The sequence below is a fragment of the Leopardus geoffroyi genome, chromosome A1 (genome assembly GCF_018350155.1).
Source record: "Leopardus geoffroyi isolate Oge1 chromosome A1, O.geoffroyi_Oge1_pat1.0, whole genome shotgun sequence".
Taxonomy (NCBI): domain Eukaryota; kingdom Metazoa; phylum Chordata; class Mammalia; order Carnivora; family Felidae; genus Leopardus; species Leopardus geoffroyi.
In genome coordinates, this window is record NC_059326.1 from 35,878,422 (window position 1) to 35,895,676 (window position 17,255).

A 17,255-nucleotide genomic window follows, 5' to 3' on the forward strand; every position below is an offset into this window, starting at 1 on the left:
GCACTGTGGTACTTTCACACACTTTTATTTAATCTTTCCGGTAGTCTATGAAACACGCCATTTCTGTTTTACCACTGAGGAAGAGGAAATTCAAAGGTTAAATAATCTGCTATAGTCACCCTGTTAGCAAGTCAAACCAAGAAGTCGGTCTCTAAATCCCAAGCCTGACCCCATGCTGTCTTTCAAGGTCAGACCGGCTAGATCATTTAAGGCTTCTATAAACAGAATTCAAAAATCTGACTGGTTTTATGCTTTCACAAATGGTCAGTGAATAAGAACCACTGCTCTTTTTGTAGGTAACTACTATGTGCCTGGCAGGCACTTTGCAAAACATTCATTTTTAACACTGACAACAGTCTTGAAAAGTGGTTTCTGGATCCGGCCACTCCAGACTGACCTTTAATGAGGACAAATATAAAAATAAATCTATGGGACCTTAGCAATAATAAGGTTAGCACCAAGAGCTCTTTTCATAGGAAAGGATCTGAGACATGTAATACAGTTGACACATGCCAGGAAGGAGACCCGCCGCACGAGGGTCCCCACTATCCCCGTTAGATGACTTTTTCATACGTGACACAGCGCCCCAACGATGCTGGAGCACACATCATGTTCCAACACAGTTTCCGCGGCTTTCCTAAATAATTTCCATCCCTTTTGAAATTAGGAAATATCTTATCCTCTACAAAATGGGATGACTCCTCTTGAAGGGTGCTTGAAGCCCTCTCAGCCTGCCTTCTGCCACACTGAGCACCATGGTTACATTTGGAGATGAACTTTTAGAACCTTTAGGTTATAGGGAAACTGTCCTTTGTCCCATGGCCTGGGAAGCACCTTGGCCACCTTTCTTCCCCCTCAGACTTTATAGACTGGTATCATTGCACAAGTCATAGTCTCCCTTTTCAGATGCAAATACTATCTCGCTCCCCAAGCAGTTACCTTTCACAGTCCATGCAAGGACATTTGCCGTGGGTCCTTTAGCACCCTTGCCTCTCTTTCTACCCAGAGACTTGCTTTCTGTTGGAGACCCTATATCTTAGTTCTCAGAGAAAACAGATGTCATCAGGTAAGACCTCCAGATTCCTCCTTACTCAGTATTTGTATCCACTTCTCTCTGTACATCCTTCGTTTCTACTGTCCAGGTTCTCCACAGCTGTTTTCTCCATGCCATCCCCCAGGAGCCTCACTCTAACTACTACCCCACTAAATAGTCATCCCTCCCCTCCAGAGCTCCTTCCCTTCACAATACAAAGACCATAATAAAGTCAACGACACACAAAAGGCAAAGAAACATAACCTACTAACACCAGGACTCATTCTAGTTCCAGCTGTTCCTAGCTATGTCTCTTCTTTTTCCTCTTTCATATCCAGTTTTTTATTTTTATTACTTTTAATGTTTATTTTTGAGAGAGTGAGCGCACAAGCAAGGGAGGGGCAGAGAGAGGGAGACACAGAACTCGAAGCGGGCTCCAAGCTGTCAGCACAGAGCCCAACGCAGCGCTTGAACTCAGGAACCAGGAGATCATGACCTGAGCCGAAGTTGGACACTTAACTGACTGAGCCATGCAGGCGCCCCTATAGCCAGGCTTTTAGAAAGAACAGCCTCCACTCCTCCAGCCAATGCCATCTGGCTTCAGATTCTTCTATTCTTTAGAAACTGCTCTTCCTGAGGTGGTTAACAGCACCTGTGTCCTCAGGCCAGGCCATGTTCAGCTGCTCCCCCATCCTTTCCTTACGTGGCCTTTCTGAAGCCTGGGGCTTGGTTCAAGCCCTTCCCAAGCTCCTTCCCAAGCTCCTCTTTCCCTTGCCTGCTTCATCCAAGTTGTGAAGCTCAGATGAGCCCTGCAAACTATCCTTCCCAGGAAAACTGATGACTGTCCCAGGCACAAATGATACCTTTCTCCTCCCTGTATCCTGGGGGAAGCTTCCCAGTTGCACCATTTCACTCAGTCTTAACTGTTTATCCTAAACAATTTCTTTGTCATTAAAACTGTAGATCTGCCAACCACTTGACATGTTTTTCACATTTGTGATTATGTCAATGCAACTTTAGTTCTCAAATGACAAAATTACAGTAAAAGTGGTTTCCTTTCAAGGATATACATGGAAAAATATAACGTGTAAATAGAGAAAAATTGTCGCAAGTCAGTAAACAACAAAATCAATTATCTTTTAATTTTTTTTTTGGGGGGGGTTGTGGGCAGAAATTTGATTAAATCAAGAGATCCTCTCACTGGAAAAGAAAATATGCCCAAACACAAAATCTGAAACAAAAGGACAGAGTTCAAGGAGCTTCTAAAATCTGTCCACTGGCTCCTTCTACACTCAGACTCTGAACCTTCATCGTGAGAAAAGGGAGAAATTTAGAGTGGGCCAGAAATTTTGAAAGATCATGTAATTATAGTCCACCATGGAACACAAACAGAACAAAAGACATTAATCATAACAACTATTTCAGGGAAGTCAAGGACATTACTTTCCTTAAGCAGTAGACCTTTATCCCTTCTCACTCAATTTAGTTCCGGACTTCAGCACACATTTGTGAATGCTCATTAAATGAAAGGCATTTGCTATTTCTTGCATAAATGTCCTTTTAAAGCAACTTGAAGTCCTCACGGCTTGAGAATTTTTTAACCTGTTCGTGCTTAAGAGTGTATACGATAATGACTAAGCCAGAAGGTTGTCCCGGCCTTGACTATAAATTAGAAAGGCCATTCTCTTCTGCCCACAGGGCATGCTTATCTAGGAGGAGCCCTGCTGAGTCCATTCTTCCTTTTGCTTGAGTACATCGTAAATAGGAGAGACTGATATTTGAATAAAATGTGAAATCACCCAAATTGTTTTACACTCCTGGCCTAGAAAAATCTCCTTAAAAAATATTTAAGTCTTTTTTTGACAGTTCCAGGTAGCATTTGATTCTGCTGGAAAGTTACAGTGTAAGGGTGTCAAAAACAATTAGTATTTTATAATAGCTCCCTTTCTTTCTTAGGTAGTTAGTAGGGCACAAGTTCATTGGAAAAAGAACAAAAAATATTCTCAAGACAATGAGCCAATGACATTTAGCCAAATCATATAATTTTACTTTATTATTCTCTAGGCTCTTTCTACTTTAAATTCAGATACAGTTCAAAGAAATAAAAGTGTTGGTTGTCAACATTCACTTTGATAGATAAGGTCTTCTAGACAAGGAGTGGTTTGGTGTTGTCTTCACTGTTTTCAAACAAGCCTTAAGGCAGCTAGTGTTCGTAGACACTACTGAAAACCTTACTAACTCCATAATTCTGCCTCAAGACAAATTCTTGCTGTTTGGGGAAAGGTAGGTCAAGAAATAAAGAGAACCCAGGACTGAGTAGATTAGGGAGGGGGAGTGGTTATGTGTGAAGTTTTGATACATCAACCACAAAGCCTGTCTTGTATGCGTCCCTTATTGTGTGGAGAAATATGCTAATTCAAAGATATCTAACTAGCTTCACTTTTAATTCTGACTTCAAATCTTAGAGTAGCAGAGCAGCTGTGCCTGGCGGCAATACAATCTTATTTCTATAAAAATCTTTCAAAGCTCCATATATAAGTGGAAGAGTAAAAATAGATAATCAAATCCAAATTGAGGCTATTAAGAATTGATTTAGTGTAAAGATAATATAGCAAGATTTTGTTTAGGTTATGGATGTTCACTAAAAATGTGTAATACTTGTTTGCCTAAAATTTTGATTATGTTTTATCTTATTTTGTCACAGTTAAATAGTTTTATCATTAGGGGTTTTAATTGCATATAGTTTATAGAATTCTTTCTGATTACTCTATATCCATTTAACTGAGGCAAAAAAATCCCACTGTACTTAAGAGAACCTTCTAATGAAGATGCAATCAAATTGCAGGCAGATGTACCACAAGGTGTGGCTTAATAGTTCACATTTGTGAATCCTTTGTTACGAATGTCTTACAGAGTCTACACAGCGTGCAGAGGCCAAGTCCTGGAAGAGGGTAGGAAGCAATGCATCCTGAAAAATACTAGTCACACAGTGGTAGATCACGGAGTTGTAGCAACAAACAAGCAACAAAAGGAGAAAGAAAATGAGGAAATCAACTCTTTGCAAGTCTTCTTTCAACCTCCATAATGTTGGCTCTGCTATCGTGCAGTCTCCCAGACTTCTTCATCTTTCTTCTGTCTCTTGCTCACTTCGTGACCCACCTGTGTCCATTCCTGAGGTGTAGCACTCGACTTGCCATTCTCTAGATTCAGAGATTTTTCCTTTAGATAACTCAGTAACTGACACAGTGTTAGCAATTCTCTGTGAGGGTCTCTTAACCCATAGCTCTAGACCTGGCTTCTTCCCTCAAACCTTGGTAAGTTCTTTAATTCTCTCCCCATCCCTTTGCAGCCAATCCGTGTTGGCATCAAGATGGCTGTGAAATACTTCTGATTCTTTTCTCTCTCCTACATTTCTCACTTCAGTTCCAGAAAAATTGCTCGGACCTGTCATTTTCCTGCCCCCAAACCTCAACAGTCCAAATTCTTGATCTGGCATCAGACTCTCCATATACTTCTTTCCTATCTGGTCCTATATTTTCAACCAGATGGTTTGATTCACGAGCACCCAAATATGGTATAATCTTTATAAAAATGCACTAATAAATACTTTGAGTATCTTGACTGAAAAGGAAGTCTTACTATTTTCCACAGACCAAAGAAAATCTTCAGATTTGGAATGCACTGCATTCAGTAAAGAAATGAGATAATGCCCTGTACTCATTTAGCAGATGCTTTCCTTTGTTTTATTTACTGTTGTTAAACTCTGCTTGATTAAGCAAGGGAAAGAAATCTAATTAATAAGCAACCCTCCACTTCTAAGGAGTGAATAATCCAATCAAGATTGAACTGCATCCTCCCTATTTGATGTAACACCTTTTGAAGCCTAGACCACTGATGATCAAATATCTCCTGATGACAGATAACATTTTAGGGAGGAGATGAGAGGGGGTTAACAGTGTTCACAGCTGGAGCTTTAGCAATTAGCATATTAAGTCCCACTTATTTGGGTGACATCCAACGACCTGATTCTGCTCAATATAGTACATTAATCGTTCCATTCAAACCTAAACATAAACATGTCTGTTCATTCAACACACTCTTACTAAACATCCATGTGTTAGGCACCAATGCAGCTAAGTGCTGAGGTTATAGCAGTAAACAAGTCAGATAGCTTTGATCGCCTTGTCCCCACCCTGACGGGACTCACACATAGAGTGGCAGACACTGAATAAGAATATTTTACAGGAAATGACTACTGCAAAATGGGAAAGCCACGGTGTTATTAGAGCATACAGTTTTACAGAGTTCAGGCTGGGATTCATGAAGAGCCTCCTGAGAAAGTCCACAAATGTTGCTCTTTCTTGGCTCACCCTTGCCCTCTGGCTTTTGGCCTCATTTCTACTCATCTCTCAAAACTCTGTCTGGATTTCAGGTCCTTCTAGAAGTCAAGTCTGGATTGTCCTCATAAGGTCTGGATCGGTCTTTCACACTTGTAGATATTCCCAAAACATTATGTATTACTTCTATCCTGGCATTAACCAAATGTATAGCAATTGCTACTCATCTGTCCCAAATGCATGATGAACTCTTAGATATTGTAAGTGCCTAGCAAATGCTTAAGTTTTGCTAAATTGGGGCACCTGGGTGGCTCAGTTGGTTAAGTGTCCGACTTCAGGTCATGATCTCACAGTTCATGAGTTTGAGCCCCATGTTGTTGGGCTCTGTGCTGACAGCTCAGAACCTGGAGCCTGCTTCGGATTCTGTGACTCCTTCTCTCTCTGCCCCTCACCGGCTCACACTCTGTCTCCCTCTCTCTCAAAAATAAGTAAACATAAGAAAACTTTTTTAAAAAAACAAGTTTTGCTAAATTAATGAATGAATAAAGTTTTCGTGAGGAAAAATATTGGACATTTAGTTTCTGCTGAGGCTTTCACAGGCAACACAAAAGGTAAAAGAAGTTATGGTTTTAACCAAAGTATTTTTGGTAGCAATTCGGAGCACAGCACAAGGACTGGATCATTCATACTTGAGGTCATCTTCTGCCAAAATATACACTGGAACATTTTAGCTGCAAGGTCCCAGAGGATATTTTACCAGGATCTTCTAATTCTAAATTATAAGATGCCTGATGTCTGTATCTACATCTGTATGTGTATGCATAATCTAAAGCTCTATACAATCTGAATTTATACTCTATACAATCTAAATGTTCCATGATCTTTCTAACAGAGTATAAGGTGGCTACAATTAATACAGATGTTTTGATACAGAGTTTATCAAAAGAAAAAGTGATCATAATTCCAGAAGATGAGTCCTATCTAGAGGTTAAATCTGGGAACAAAAGACAAGATACACTGGAGGTTAAGACATATCTGAGAGGGTGAATCTCAATAGGTCAACCTTATGTCAAGAAGAGAAAAAAAATGCACACACATGGCTCATCAGCTCAAGGGGGTGAAGGGGAACAGATCCTGATTCAAGCAATTGTACTCAGGAGGGCAACATGGAAGAGAGATTAAGAAGTTAGAATCAAAAGTCAGACAGGTTCAGGTTCAAAACTTGGCACAGGACCATAAACAAACTTCTAGACCTATTTAATCTTTAGTTACTTTCAACAACGAAAGGGAGATAAAAATATTGACTATCCGATATGATTATTGCCAAGATTGAATAGGATGATACATATAAAAATTCTGCATAGTGCTTGGTATTTAGCAAGCCAAATAACTCAGCAGACATTAACTTATTATTATTAATACCTTTACAGATATTATTTTACTAAGGATATAAGCCAAGTTTAAAATAATTGTATAAAATCTTAGAAATCTTTAAAAATAGGTTATGAGATAATATGAATTACTATATATGCATGTAGAAAATATCAGACATTAGTTTTAAGTACATATGAAAGCAGATTAAAAAGTAAAATAGGTTTGAGTTACATTTCATTCACTTAGTTCAGTCGTAGGGTTAGCATTTTCAAAACAAAAAGGAATGCTTAAATAGCAAGATTACAAAATACTCTGAAATATCATCTTTTTCTAAAAATAATCATGATCCTTGCTGCAATCATGATACTTTCCTTAAAAAAATCTACACTTTTCAACATGCAGTCAAGTAAATCTAACTTCTTTATACACAGAGTTCTTAAAGAGTAACTGGTCATTTGAATTTTTCTCCATGTGGTTAGAAATATGAAGGGAAAACACAACAGAAATATTGGTAGAAAATAAGTTCTAAAAAGACTTTAATCCACTGCATTTATATTAGAAGAGACTTCGACCTCTGTGATACATCGATTTCCATTGGTTTGCTATATAATCTATTCGCTTAATTATCACAATAGTCTTAGAACTTCAGATAGCACATGTCAACTTGAATAAAGATAGAAATGCAAGGTTCATCTGCTTTTATGCAATGCACCGAAATACCACAATTTATAAGTAATTATAGATGAGCCTTTATAGACTGGACACTTTACTGACATTATAGTAAGAAAAGGACTAGGTTCCCCAGGCCAATGCATAAAATTATCTTGAATAATATTCCTTTACATAATACCTAAAGTACTTATTTTAAATTAAGCATAGCATGGGTATATGTATGCCATTATAATCATGCCATGGTCATTGTGTTGGCTGTGGGTCTTTGATGATTCACAATACAGGCTGCATTGTTTATTTTATGCATTTTATTACTAATAAAAAGTAATTCAATGTAGCCGTATGTAATCAAAAAAGAAATGTGATGGGGATCAGAGTTGCATTTTGGTCATATTTATGTCACTAACTAGCTCTGTACTCCTGGGAAGTTTTCAGCTTCTCTCAGTTTCCACTTATTCATCTACAAAACAAAATAGTCTCTAGGGTCCCAGGATAGCTCTATTCTCCAGAATTTTTGCCATTATTTACCATGTCACAATGACTCCAAATCATAAACCCAAATTTAGGAATTACTTAATTACCTACAGTGAATATCTCTGACATACTACTACAATTCCTTTTTCTACTGTTAGTGTAGGGAAAGGGCAAATGGTAACAAACACATACTGTTGAAAAGATTCAGAAGACCTATTTAAAAATTTGCTGTAGATTTTACCTTTCCTCTCATTTATTAAACATCTACTGTATACATTTTACCTTGAGCAGTAAGCATCTATCCATCTATTAAGATTAATTGCCCACATTCTCGTCTTTTTCTTTTTTACTTCACAAATTTTTTTAGGCTACCCTAGAAATTTGACACAGATTTCTATACTCCGTCACACATTCACATTTCCAGAAATTAACTCATCTGCACCCAAAACAACCCTTCAGTGCAAATCTGTCAAGTATTTTTTCCATTTATAAATCTGGCATACTTTGGTGACAATCTCACTCTGTGTAAATGACAATGGTAGTCGACAAACTTGTTTATGACTATGGAAGGTAAGCAGAACCCTGTAATATGGGACAGTGAGAGAAAGGGAACCGACATAAATAAAACCGAGTCAACATGAACTGGCACCTTGAAGAGAAGAGGGCTCCATGCAGGTGGTGTGCAGAGGTTGGTCAGGGACTTTTGAAAGCAGTCAATCTCAGCTAAGTATCAGAGACTAAGTTAACCCACCTTTTTGGTGATTCTGGTACATCCTTCCACAATAATAACACATGAGGCTCATCTGTGTTAATGATTTTGTCAAAATGCTGATCACGGTATTTCAGACTTTACTGGCAAATATGGCAGAGTAAAATAGGTAACAGATTCAATAGTTCAAATTGTATCCTGATATAAAGTAAATCCTATGTAAAATATTACTTTGAGAGCATACTGCTTTTGAAAGGATACATTGGACAACACTGATCAAAAATGTGTGACATAATCTCAGATAATAATTTTAAAAATTCATCTGAGATCTGAAAGAACTCTACATACTACCTCAAGGCAATGATGTAAGCATGAAACGTGAATATACAATCTCATAGCAAATAGGTACAGCTACACATTTCTCCTATTATAGCTGTATCTAAACGTGAGAACTTCCCAGCAGCCTATTAAAATAATAGATCAATAGGATAAAAGTAGATAAGAAGAATGTGCAATTTATGAATGCGGTTTATTACCATGGTTACAAACTTTCAGAACAGGCCTCTGAGACATGGGACTGAAACTTCGCCGAATATCTGTTAAAAAAAGAGAGAGAGAGAGAGAGAAAGAAAATTAATATAGAGGTCTGTTCATCTCAAAAAGTGTTACAGTATTAGACTGTTTTCAAAGGTGAAATAGGTCGGGACCCAAAGCAATGCTTCAATACCCTGAAATACTTGAAGCAATGATGTTATGACTTTTACTTCCCATTTAATTATGCTACTGTAAACTCCACTGGGATAAGGTGCATATGGTTCTTTAGATGAGACTTGTCACACTAATCAAGATTTTCTAGGTTCAGTGCTTTGATTTGTTAATGTGCCACTGACATCGGCCAACTGGAATGCTTCTCTCTCTGACATTTGTCACTGCAAGGGAAGGATTAAGCAAACTCATGGAACTTCTGAAGAGTTGTTGCCCACAGCACTGCATGCTTGACACATGACTTGAAAAGAATTAAAAGGAAGGAAAAAAAGGTTGTTCTTTGTGATAGTTCCCTAGAAAGTAACATGAAACAAGTATAATGTTCACCTTTTGGCTTTGGTGTCCTTTTTCTTCGGTCGCGGAAGGCAGCCCCCGACTGCAAAGCCTCCAGCAGACTATCCATCACTCCTGTCTCATCACCCTCTGTGAAAAGAGATGCAGGGAATTCTATCAGCCCTCGGGGTTACCATAGCAATGTCAAAGCATACACAGAAGCTGGTGATGGTGATGGTAGGGGGAAGAAAGATCAGATGCCAGGACTAAACCAGCAATTTTAAGATAAGATAGGACTTTAACTCTCTCATAAATCAAATATCTTTTAATGAAATCTGTCTCATTAGTGTCTGCGTTACTGTCCACTAAAGAGGACCGGGTTCCATTGATTCACTTCAGAGGACTGCTTTTATAGTCTGGCAGCACAATAACTTTAAATAGAATGCGGTTCTAGTCATATCTGTGTCGCGGGTTATCATAAATCACATTTCCCTTGTAGAAATGGGTTATTTTCAAAGCACCAGCTTCTATTCTAAAATCGGCCAGGTGTAGGAGAATGTTCTTGTTGTTGTTATTGAGAACTCTGCTGCCTAAACTCATTGCACAAAATTATATTTCCAGGTTAACTATTGTGAACATGCTCCCAACAACTGAGTTTTCATATCAGAAGATAATCGCCCCCTGACTTAGGTGACACGGAATAATCACTACAAACTTTTACAGAATGTATGAAAAGTTTGTCTTCTGTAATGAAAAATAACAGAAGAGGCTCTCAAATACCTAAAATATTTCATCCCATTATGATTAGTTTAAATTGATATTCTGTATATATTTACCGAAAGATGTGGTTATAGAGTCAATTCTCTCTGCAAAGAACAGATTATTTTGTAATATTTACAGCTATTTATAGCTGTCAAAGCTAAATATTATTGAAAAGCAGTGGGAAAAAGAAAAGCTTCAAAGAAACTGCTGGCCCAATCCCAAATTCAAGGAAATGCCCAAGACTTTTTGGTCCCTCGGAAAGAGGTTACTCGTAGGCAATCTCTATGAAATTGTGTGACTGGTATATGTTACATGGAAAGTAACAGAAAACTATTTTCCTCTCATTTTTTAAAATTTCTTTTTATTGAGACACAATCCCTTCATTTGGAACAGATGACAAATGAATGCAGGAGAGTACAGATAGCAAACATTTACAGTTTATAAACAGATATATAAATATAAATATGCACTGGCCCCTTTCCATCTGGTTCTATCTCATATTTTTAGAAAAGTACTAAATTTTGTAGGTGTAATTTAAAAAAAAGGTGGGTGATAAGTAGAGTATTTGGAGGTTAATTTTCATATAAATTTAATTCTGAGGTGGCTTGATGGCTATTTTAATTAAAATGCATCACAAATTTCAGTCACTTTAATTAGTAATTAGCGATCTTCGAAAATTTACACTCAAACTTAAAAAAAAAAAAAAAACCTGCAAGGAATGTCAGGTATACAAGGTTGTGGATATATTTTGTTAGTAAAAGGTAACATTTTAAAATCCTAAAAGTTTAAGAAAGCAAGCATGAGATTAATGGCATACACTTTAAGGGGGGGAAAAGAGAATTACAAAAAAAAGTGAACTTTCCTTAGTAAGTTTACTGTTGGTAATGGTAATGACATAGTGATTCTGAAACTATTATGTTTATATCATAAGAATGAGGAGATAGGTATACTCACCGTGGGAAACGATACACAAGTATGGAATAAGTGAGGAAGAACCACAAAGTGTTGGAATGCTAGTACAACTATCACAGAAGCTCAGGGTTTTTAAAAAACGCGTTTCCTAGCTTTCCAAAATAACCCAGAAGTAATGACACTGTGATAGCAAAGAGCATGTCTGGTCTCCAGATCTTGATTTCTGAATACCATTCTTAATGGGAACCAGAATACGTAGAGAAATGACTGATTCTGGTGCTGAGACCAAGAAAGTGTGAACAAGGAAGGCATTGATGCACCAGAAGACAATCGAGTGCTCAAGGACAGACAGGGATGTGTCAAAAGGGCAGAGGAGAGCCAGACTGAAAGACAGCCTTGGCCAAATTTTGGATGACATGAGTACTAAATGAGTAATAATGGAGATGGATTATTACACATTGGGGGAAAAAAACAATTATGCATCCATATTGATACTAAAAAATTAGAAATAAATATAGGGGGAGAGAAAGCTCCTCTTTACAAAAGAATGTCAACCACTAGGTGTCAAAGATACAGGGTAAATAGAAAATTCACTATTTTATAACTCACATAACAAGAACTGAATGAGGCAGATATCATCAATGGATGCAGAAACCATTGTGTACAAGTCTGCAAAGGAACAGGAGTTGGAGAAATCTGGCAGATATCACCTTACCCAAATACTCAAATCTGACATCAAATTTGGTAACGACTCCTTTCTCAAGTGATGCACTAAGACAGATACAACCTGTGTGGTACTTTGCAGAAAAAATATTTATCCTGAATCTAAATGTAAGGAAACAATCACAGAAATCCAAAGTTGGGAACATTATGTGAAATGACTGGCCTGGGTTCTTTTTTTTTTTTTTTTTTTATTTTTTATTTTTATTTATTTATTTTTTCAACGTTTATTTATTTTTGGGACAGAGAGAGACAGAGCATGAACGGGGGAGGGGCAGAGAGAGAGGGAGACACAGAATCGGAAACAGGCTCCAGGCTCTGAGCCATCAGCCCAGAGCCCGACGCGGGGCTCGAACTCACGGACCGCGAGATCGTGACCTGGCTGAAGTCGGACGCTTAACCGACTGCGCCACCCAGGCGCCCCTGGCCTGGGTTCTTAATAACTACCAATTATGAAAAAGGAGAAGGAGAGAGGGAGGAAAGGAAAGAAATTAGGGAGCTGTTCTAGATTAAAGGAGATTAAAGAGATATGACAACCAAATGCAATACACAATCTTTGATTAGCTCTTAGACTATAAAAAAAAAAGTTATGATTTTATTGAGATAACTGGGGAAATTTTAAAATGGACTAGATGTTAAAGAATTACAGCATACTGATGTTAAAATACCTGAATAAGATAATTACATTATCATTAGGTAGGCTAATCCATTTGTTCTGAGCAGATAGATACCGACACATTTAGGCTCACAGAACAACTTACACCCCCACGTTTCCATGTTTTCTATTTCATGTCCTTGAACATGCTGTTCTGTTTACATAGAACATCTTTCCCTTTCCTTCACCAAGCTAACTTCTTCTTTAAGACAGAGAACCGAGAACCCTTCCCTGATCTGTGTGGGCTGAACTGGGTGCCCCTCTGTGTCCTAATGGCATGGGGTACCGACAGCAATAAATCCTTTACAATATAATTTACTTGACAGTTTTTACCACTAGACTGAGTTCACTGAGGACAGAGATTATGGCTTTTTCAGAAAAATCCCAGTATTGCACAGAAAATGTTCCTTAATATATGCTGACCATATTAACAAGTGAAGCACTAATAGGGCCAAATGGAAGGAAAAAATCACGCAGGAAAATAAAGGTCTCATGTGGAAAGGGGGCCAGGGAAGTGGTGGGAGTACATTTCTACCACCATTGTAAACAATGCAGCACCGTTTCTTCCTCTTCCCTTGTCTCCTATATCCATTCAGTTGCCAAACAGTGTACACACCTAAATATCTCAAGGATTGATCAACTGTTTCCTTTTCTGACTAAACTTTAAGTTCAGTGTCCAGAATTGAATTAATTTTTTTTAATGTTTATTTATTTTTGAGAGACAGAGAGTGAACAGGGGGAGGGCAGAGAGAGGGAGACACAGAATCCGAAGCAGGTTCCAGACTCAGCTGTCAGCACAGAGCCCGATGCGGGGCTTGAATTCAACAAGCTGTGAGATCATGACCTGAGCCGGAGTCGGATGCTTAACCGCCTGAACCACTCAGGTGCCCCAGAACTGAATTATTTTTCACCCAAAATAGTGCATGAGTTGCCAGGAGTCACATTGTGTCTAGTTAATCCCAAATTCAAATTTATCCCATATAGCACCAGTAAGCTCTGAAGCAGAACTAGGATCTTCAATCCCCTAGTCACAAATTTTCAGTATCTCTCACTTCCCACAGTATAAAGTCCCAACTCTTTCACTTGTCCCAACACTTGATTCCAATTGCTTTTCCAATCTTATGTCCTCCAACTTCATGACCTGCTCTTTAGCTAAAGGCAACTTTAAAGCTGTGGTTCTTTACAAACCTCTCTCCCATCCTTCACTCTCCACATGGAAGTTCTGTGCTTTAGTCTCCCAGAGCTGATGGCATTTCTTGGCCTTCACTCTCACAGCATAATGGAAAGAATGTAATACGGAAGTAAGGGGACACGCATTCTAGTCTGAGGTCTCAACATACTACCTGTGAGACACTGGACTAGTTATAAAATCATTCCTGACAAGTATAATAGAAAGAATACCTTTCTAGGGTTAATGAGAGAATCAAATGAGATAATACAAAAGAAAGCACTTGATAAATTGCTAAGTGATATAAAAATGTAGGGGAATAAATTCATAAATGAACTCCATAGCACACTACAGCAAGTTTATGCAATATTTGATTGTGTTTCAGGCAGTGTTTTAGATACATTATAAATTAAATAACTTTTATAGCGTATTTTACTATGTTCTTGAATATCATCATTTCTGAGGGAAACTGATCAGAAGTACCTATGAGAAGTAGGCCCTGGAATGGGAAAAGATATTTGCAAATGACATATCAGATAAAGGGTTAATATCCAAAATCTATAATGAACTTATCAATCTCAACACCCGAAAAACAGATAATCCAGTGAAGAAATGGGCAGAAGACATAAATAGACACTTTTCCAAAGAAGACATCCAGATGGCCAACAGACACATGAAAAATGCTCAACATCACTCATCATCAGGGAAATACAAATCAAAACCACATTACGATACCACCTCATACCGGTCAGAGTGGCTAAAATTAACAACTCAGGAAACAACAGGATGTGGAGAAACAGGAACCCTCTTGCACTGTTGGTGGGAATGCAAACTGGTGCAGCCGCTCTGGAAAACAGTGTGGAGGTTCCTCAAAAAGTTAAAAATAGAACTACCCTATGACCCAGCAATATCACTGCTAGGAATTTATCCAAGGGATATAAGAGTGCTGATGCATAGGGGCACATGTACCCCAATGTTTATAGCAGCACTTTCAACAATAGCCAAATTATGGAGAAAGCCTAAATGTCCATCAGCTGATGAATGGATAAAGAAGATGTGGTTTATATATACAATGGGATACTACTTGGCAATGAGAAAAATGAAATCCTGCCATTTGCAGCAATGTGGATGGAACTGGAAGGTATTATGCTAAGTGAAATAAGTTAGAGAAAGACAGAATATCATATACGTTTTCACTCATATGTGGAACTTGAGAAACTTAGCAGAATACCATGGGGGAGGGGAAGGGGGAAAATAGTTACAAAAAAAGAGGGAGGGAGGCAAACCATAAGAGACTCTTAAATACAGAAAACAAACTGAGGGTTGATGGGGGGAGGGGAAAATGGATGATGGGCATTGAGGAGGGCACTCATTGGGATGAGCACTGGGTGCTGTTGTATGGAAGCAATGAATCACGGGAATCTACCCCTAAATCCAAGAGCATACTGTAGATACTCTAAGTTGGCCAACTTGACAATAAATTATATTAAAAAAATAAAAAACAAAAAACAAACAAAAAAAAAAATTAAAAAAAGATACTGTTAATCACAAATAAAAATTTTAAAACATGCATTTAGAATATTCATTCAACATATCCTTCCTGAGGGCCTACTGTGTGCCAGGATATTATTAGGCACTAAAAATACCTAGGCCCCAAGAATTAACAAGACATGTCTTCTGATCACAAGAAGCAGAACAGTGTGATAGTAAGGGAGGGATCTGGATGAACTACTGGAGATGTAAGGTTTCCTAGTGAATTACGAGTTGACACATAAGCAGGAGTTAGTCATGGCAAAACGAGAGACAGAATAGCATACCTGGCAGAAGGGATAGCAGGTGCAAAGGCAAAAGATACGAATAAAAACAAAAGTGAGCTATAGTAAAGTATTGAGATGATTTATATTTACATGCTTCTAATACAAACCTAATAACTCAGATTTACATAACTCTAATACATTATTCCTCTGCAAAGAGAAACAAACATTAGCTATTTTTTAATTGTAGACTAGAATTCAATTTCCCTAACTACAAGTCAGTTCATATTCAAAATATTTATAGCCTGTTTCCTGCTGTGAACTCTTTTAAATAAATAGACTAACTGTGATAGTCAAAGCTTTGCTACGTCTGAATAACAGATCACCTTGTTTAATTAGTAAATGGTATTTTAAAAAATTGTACAGTGTCAAGGTAAATGGAGAAAGGAGAGCTAAGGATGAGTTACCTCTGAAGCAGAATCAATAGGATGTGCAGACAAGGAGAGGGGAAGCAGCTAAGGAGTCACACAGTCTGAGGTCTCTGGGGCCTATGACTAGAGGAGTAGAAAATATGGAAATATTTTCAAATAATATTGAGTTTGGTGGAGAACAAATGTTGAACATAATGAGTTTCCTTTTGGACGTGTGAGTACAAGGTGCTAGCAGGGACCTCTTGATAACTTCTGAAAGTAAGCTGGAAATTCTGGCCTCAAATTCAGACAAAAATTTCAGTACTATTTCCGGAAATCATTTCTGTATTACAAAAGACACTTGCTCAGCACTCTCGGCCAGACTCTGAGAAAGGTCCCGAAATACCAGGGGTGACTTTATCCTTGCCTCACAGATGCTAGTGGTCCTCTGGAAGTGCATAGGACTGAATCGGGAGAGGCGGCATCTTGAGAACCAGTGATATTTTATAAAGAGGAGAAAAGAGAAAAGGCAGGGACCTGGTAAAGTTTGTTCTGTCCTTTATTTCACTTTTCCCAACCAAGGCAGAACACTGAAAGTACAGATAACAACAGAGCAGAGAAAATCCTGAAAGGTTCCAGAACATTAAAAACAAACCATATAGGCTGCATACAAGTATAAAATCAGAATAGACCTGGATTTCTCAATAGCAACACTGAGTTCCAGAAGACAAGATACAGATTTCAAATTCTGAAAGAGAAAGTATTTCCAATGAAGAAATGGTTACACGGCCTAGAAGTGGAGGATAGAAAATGAACACGCAAGTTTCTGACCACTCGCTCGTAAAAAACTACTGAAAGTCGTGCCTCTGCAAAAAAGGGAAGACAGTAAGATAAAACAAAAAACAACAAACAAACAAACAAACATGGGATCTAGGAAAGGGGAGAGGACAGAATAGCAAAGTGGGAAAAAAAATTTCTCAAGATGGTACTTGTGTCCCCGGCTCAGAGCAGCCGCCAATTCAGATCACATGGGAGAAAAAGGCAATGGAGGAGAGAACCGTAGCCAAGGAACTAAAAGCAAATCTGCTGTGTTGAACCATTTGCAAAAATGACTGCTGCTGATTAAACAGACGTGTCTGAGAGTCTGGATAAAACAGTGACAGATATACCCAAGTACTAAGCAAATTAAGAAAAAAAAAAGTATAAATCTAGAAATAACACTGTTGCCCAACGGGAA

General features: G+C 38.1%; 1 protein-coding gene across 6 annotated transcripts in view; it reads right to left on the reverse strand.

Moving 5' to 3' along the window:
• DIAPH3 (diaphanous related formin 3) overlaps positions 1–17,255 on the reverse strand; it is a 510,352-nt gene that overhangs the window by 127,686 nt on the left and 365,411 nt on the right. For 5 of the 6 annotated variants that reach the window (XM_045478449.1, XM_045478422.1, XM_045478414.1 and 2 more), the window contains 2 exons: positions 9,692–9,787; positions 9,136–9,195 (listed from right to left, as the gene is read on the reverse strand). In XM_045478449.1, the coding sequence (XP_045334405.1) occupies positions 9,136–9,195; positions 9,692–9,787 (156 nt within the window). Of the gene's footprint in view, positions 1–3,064; positions 4,234–9,135; positions 9,196–9,691; positions 9,788–17,255 lie in introns of those variants that run through there. The other variant, XM_045478442.1, reaches the window with a different exon arrangement.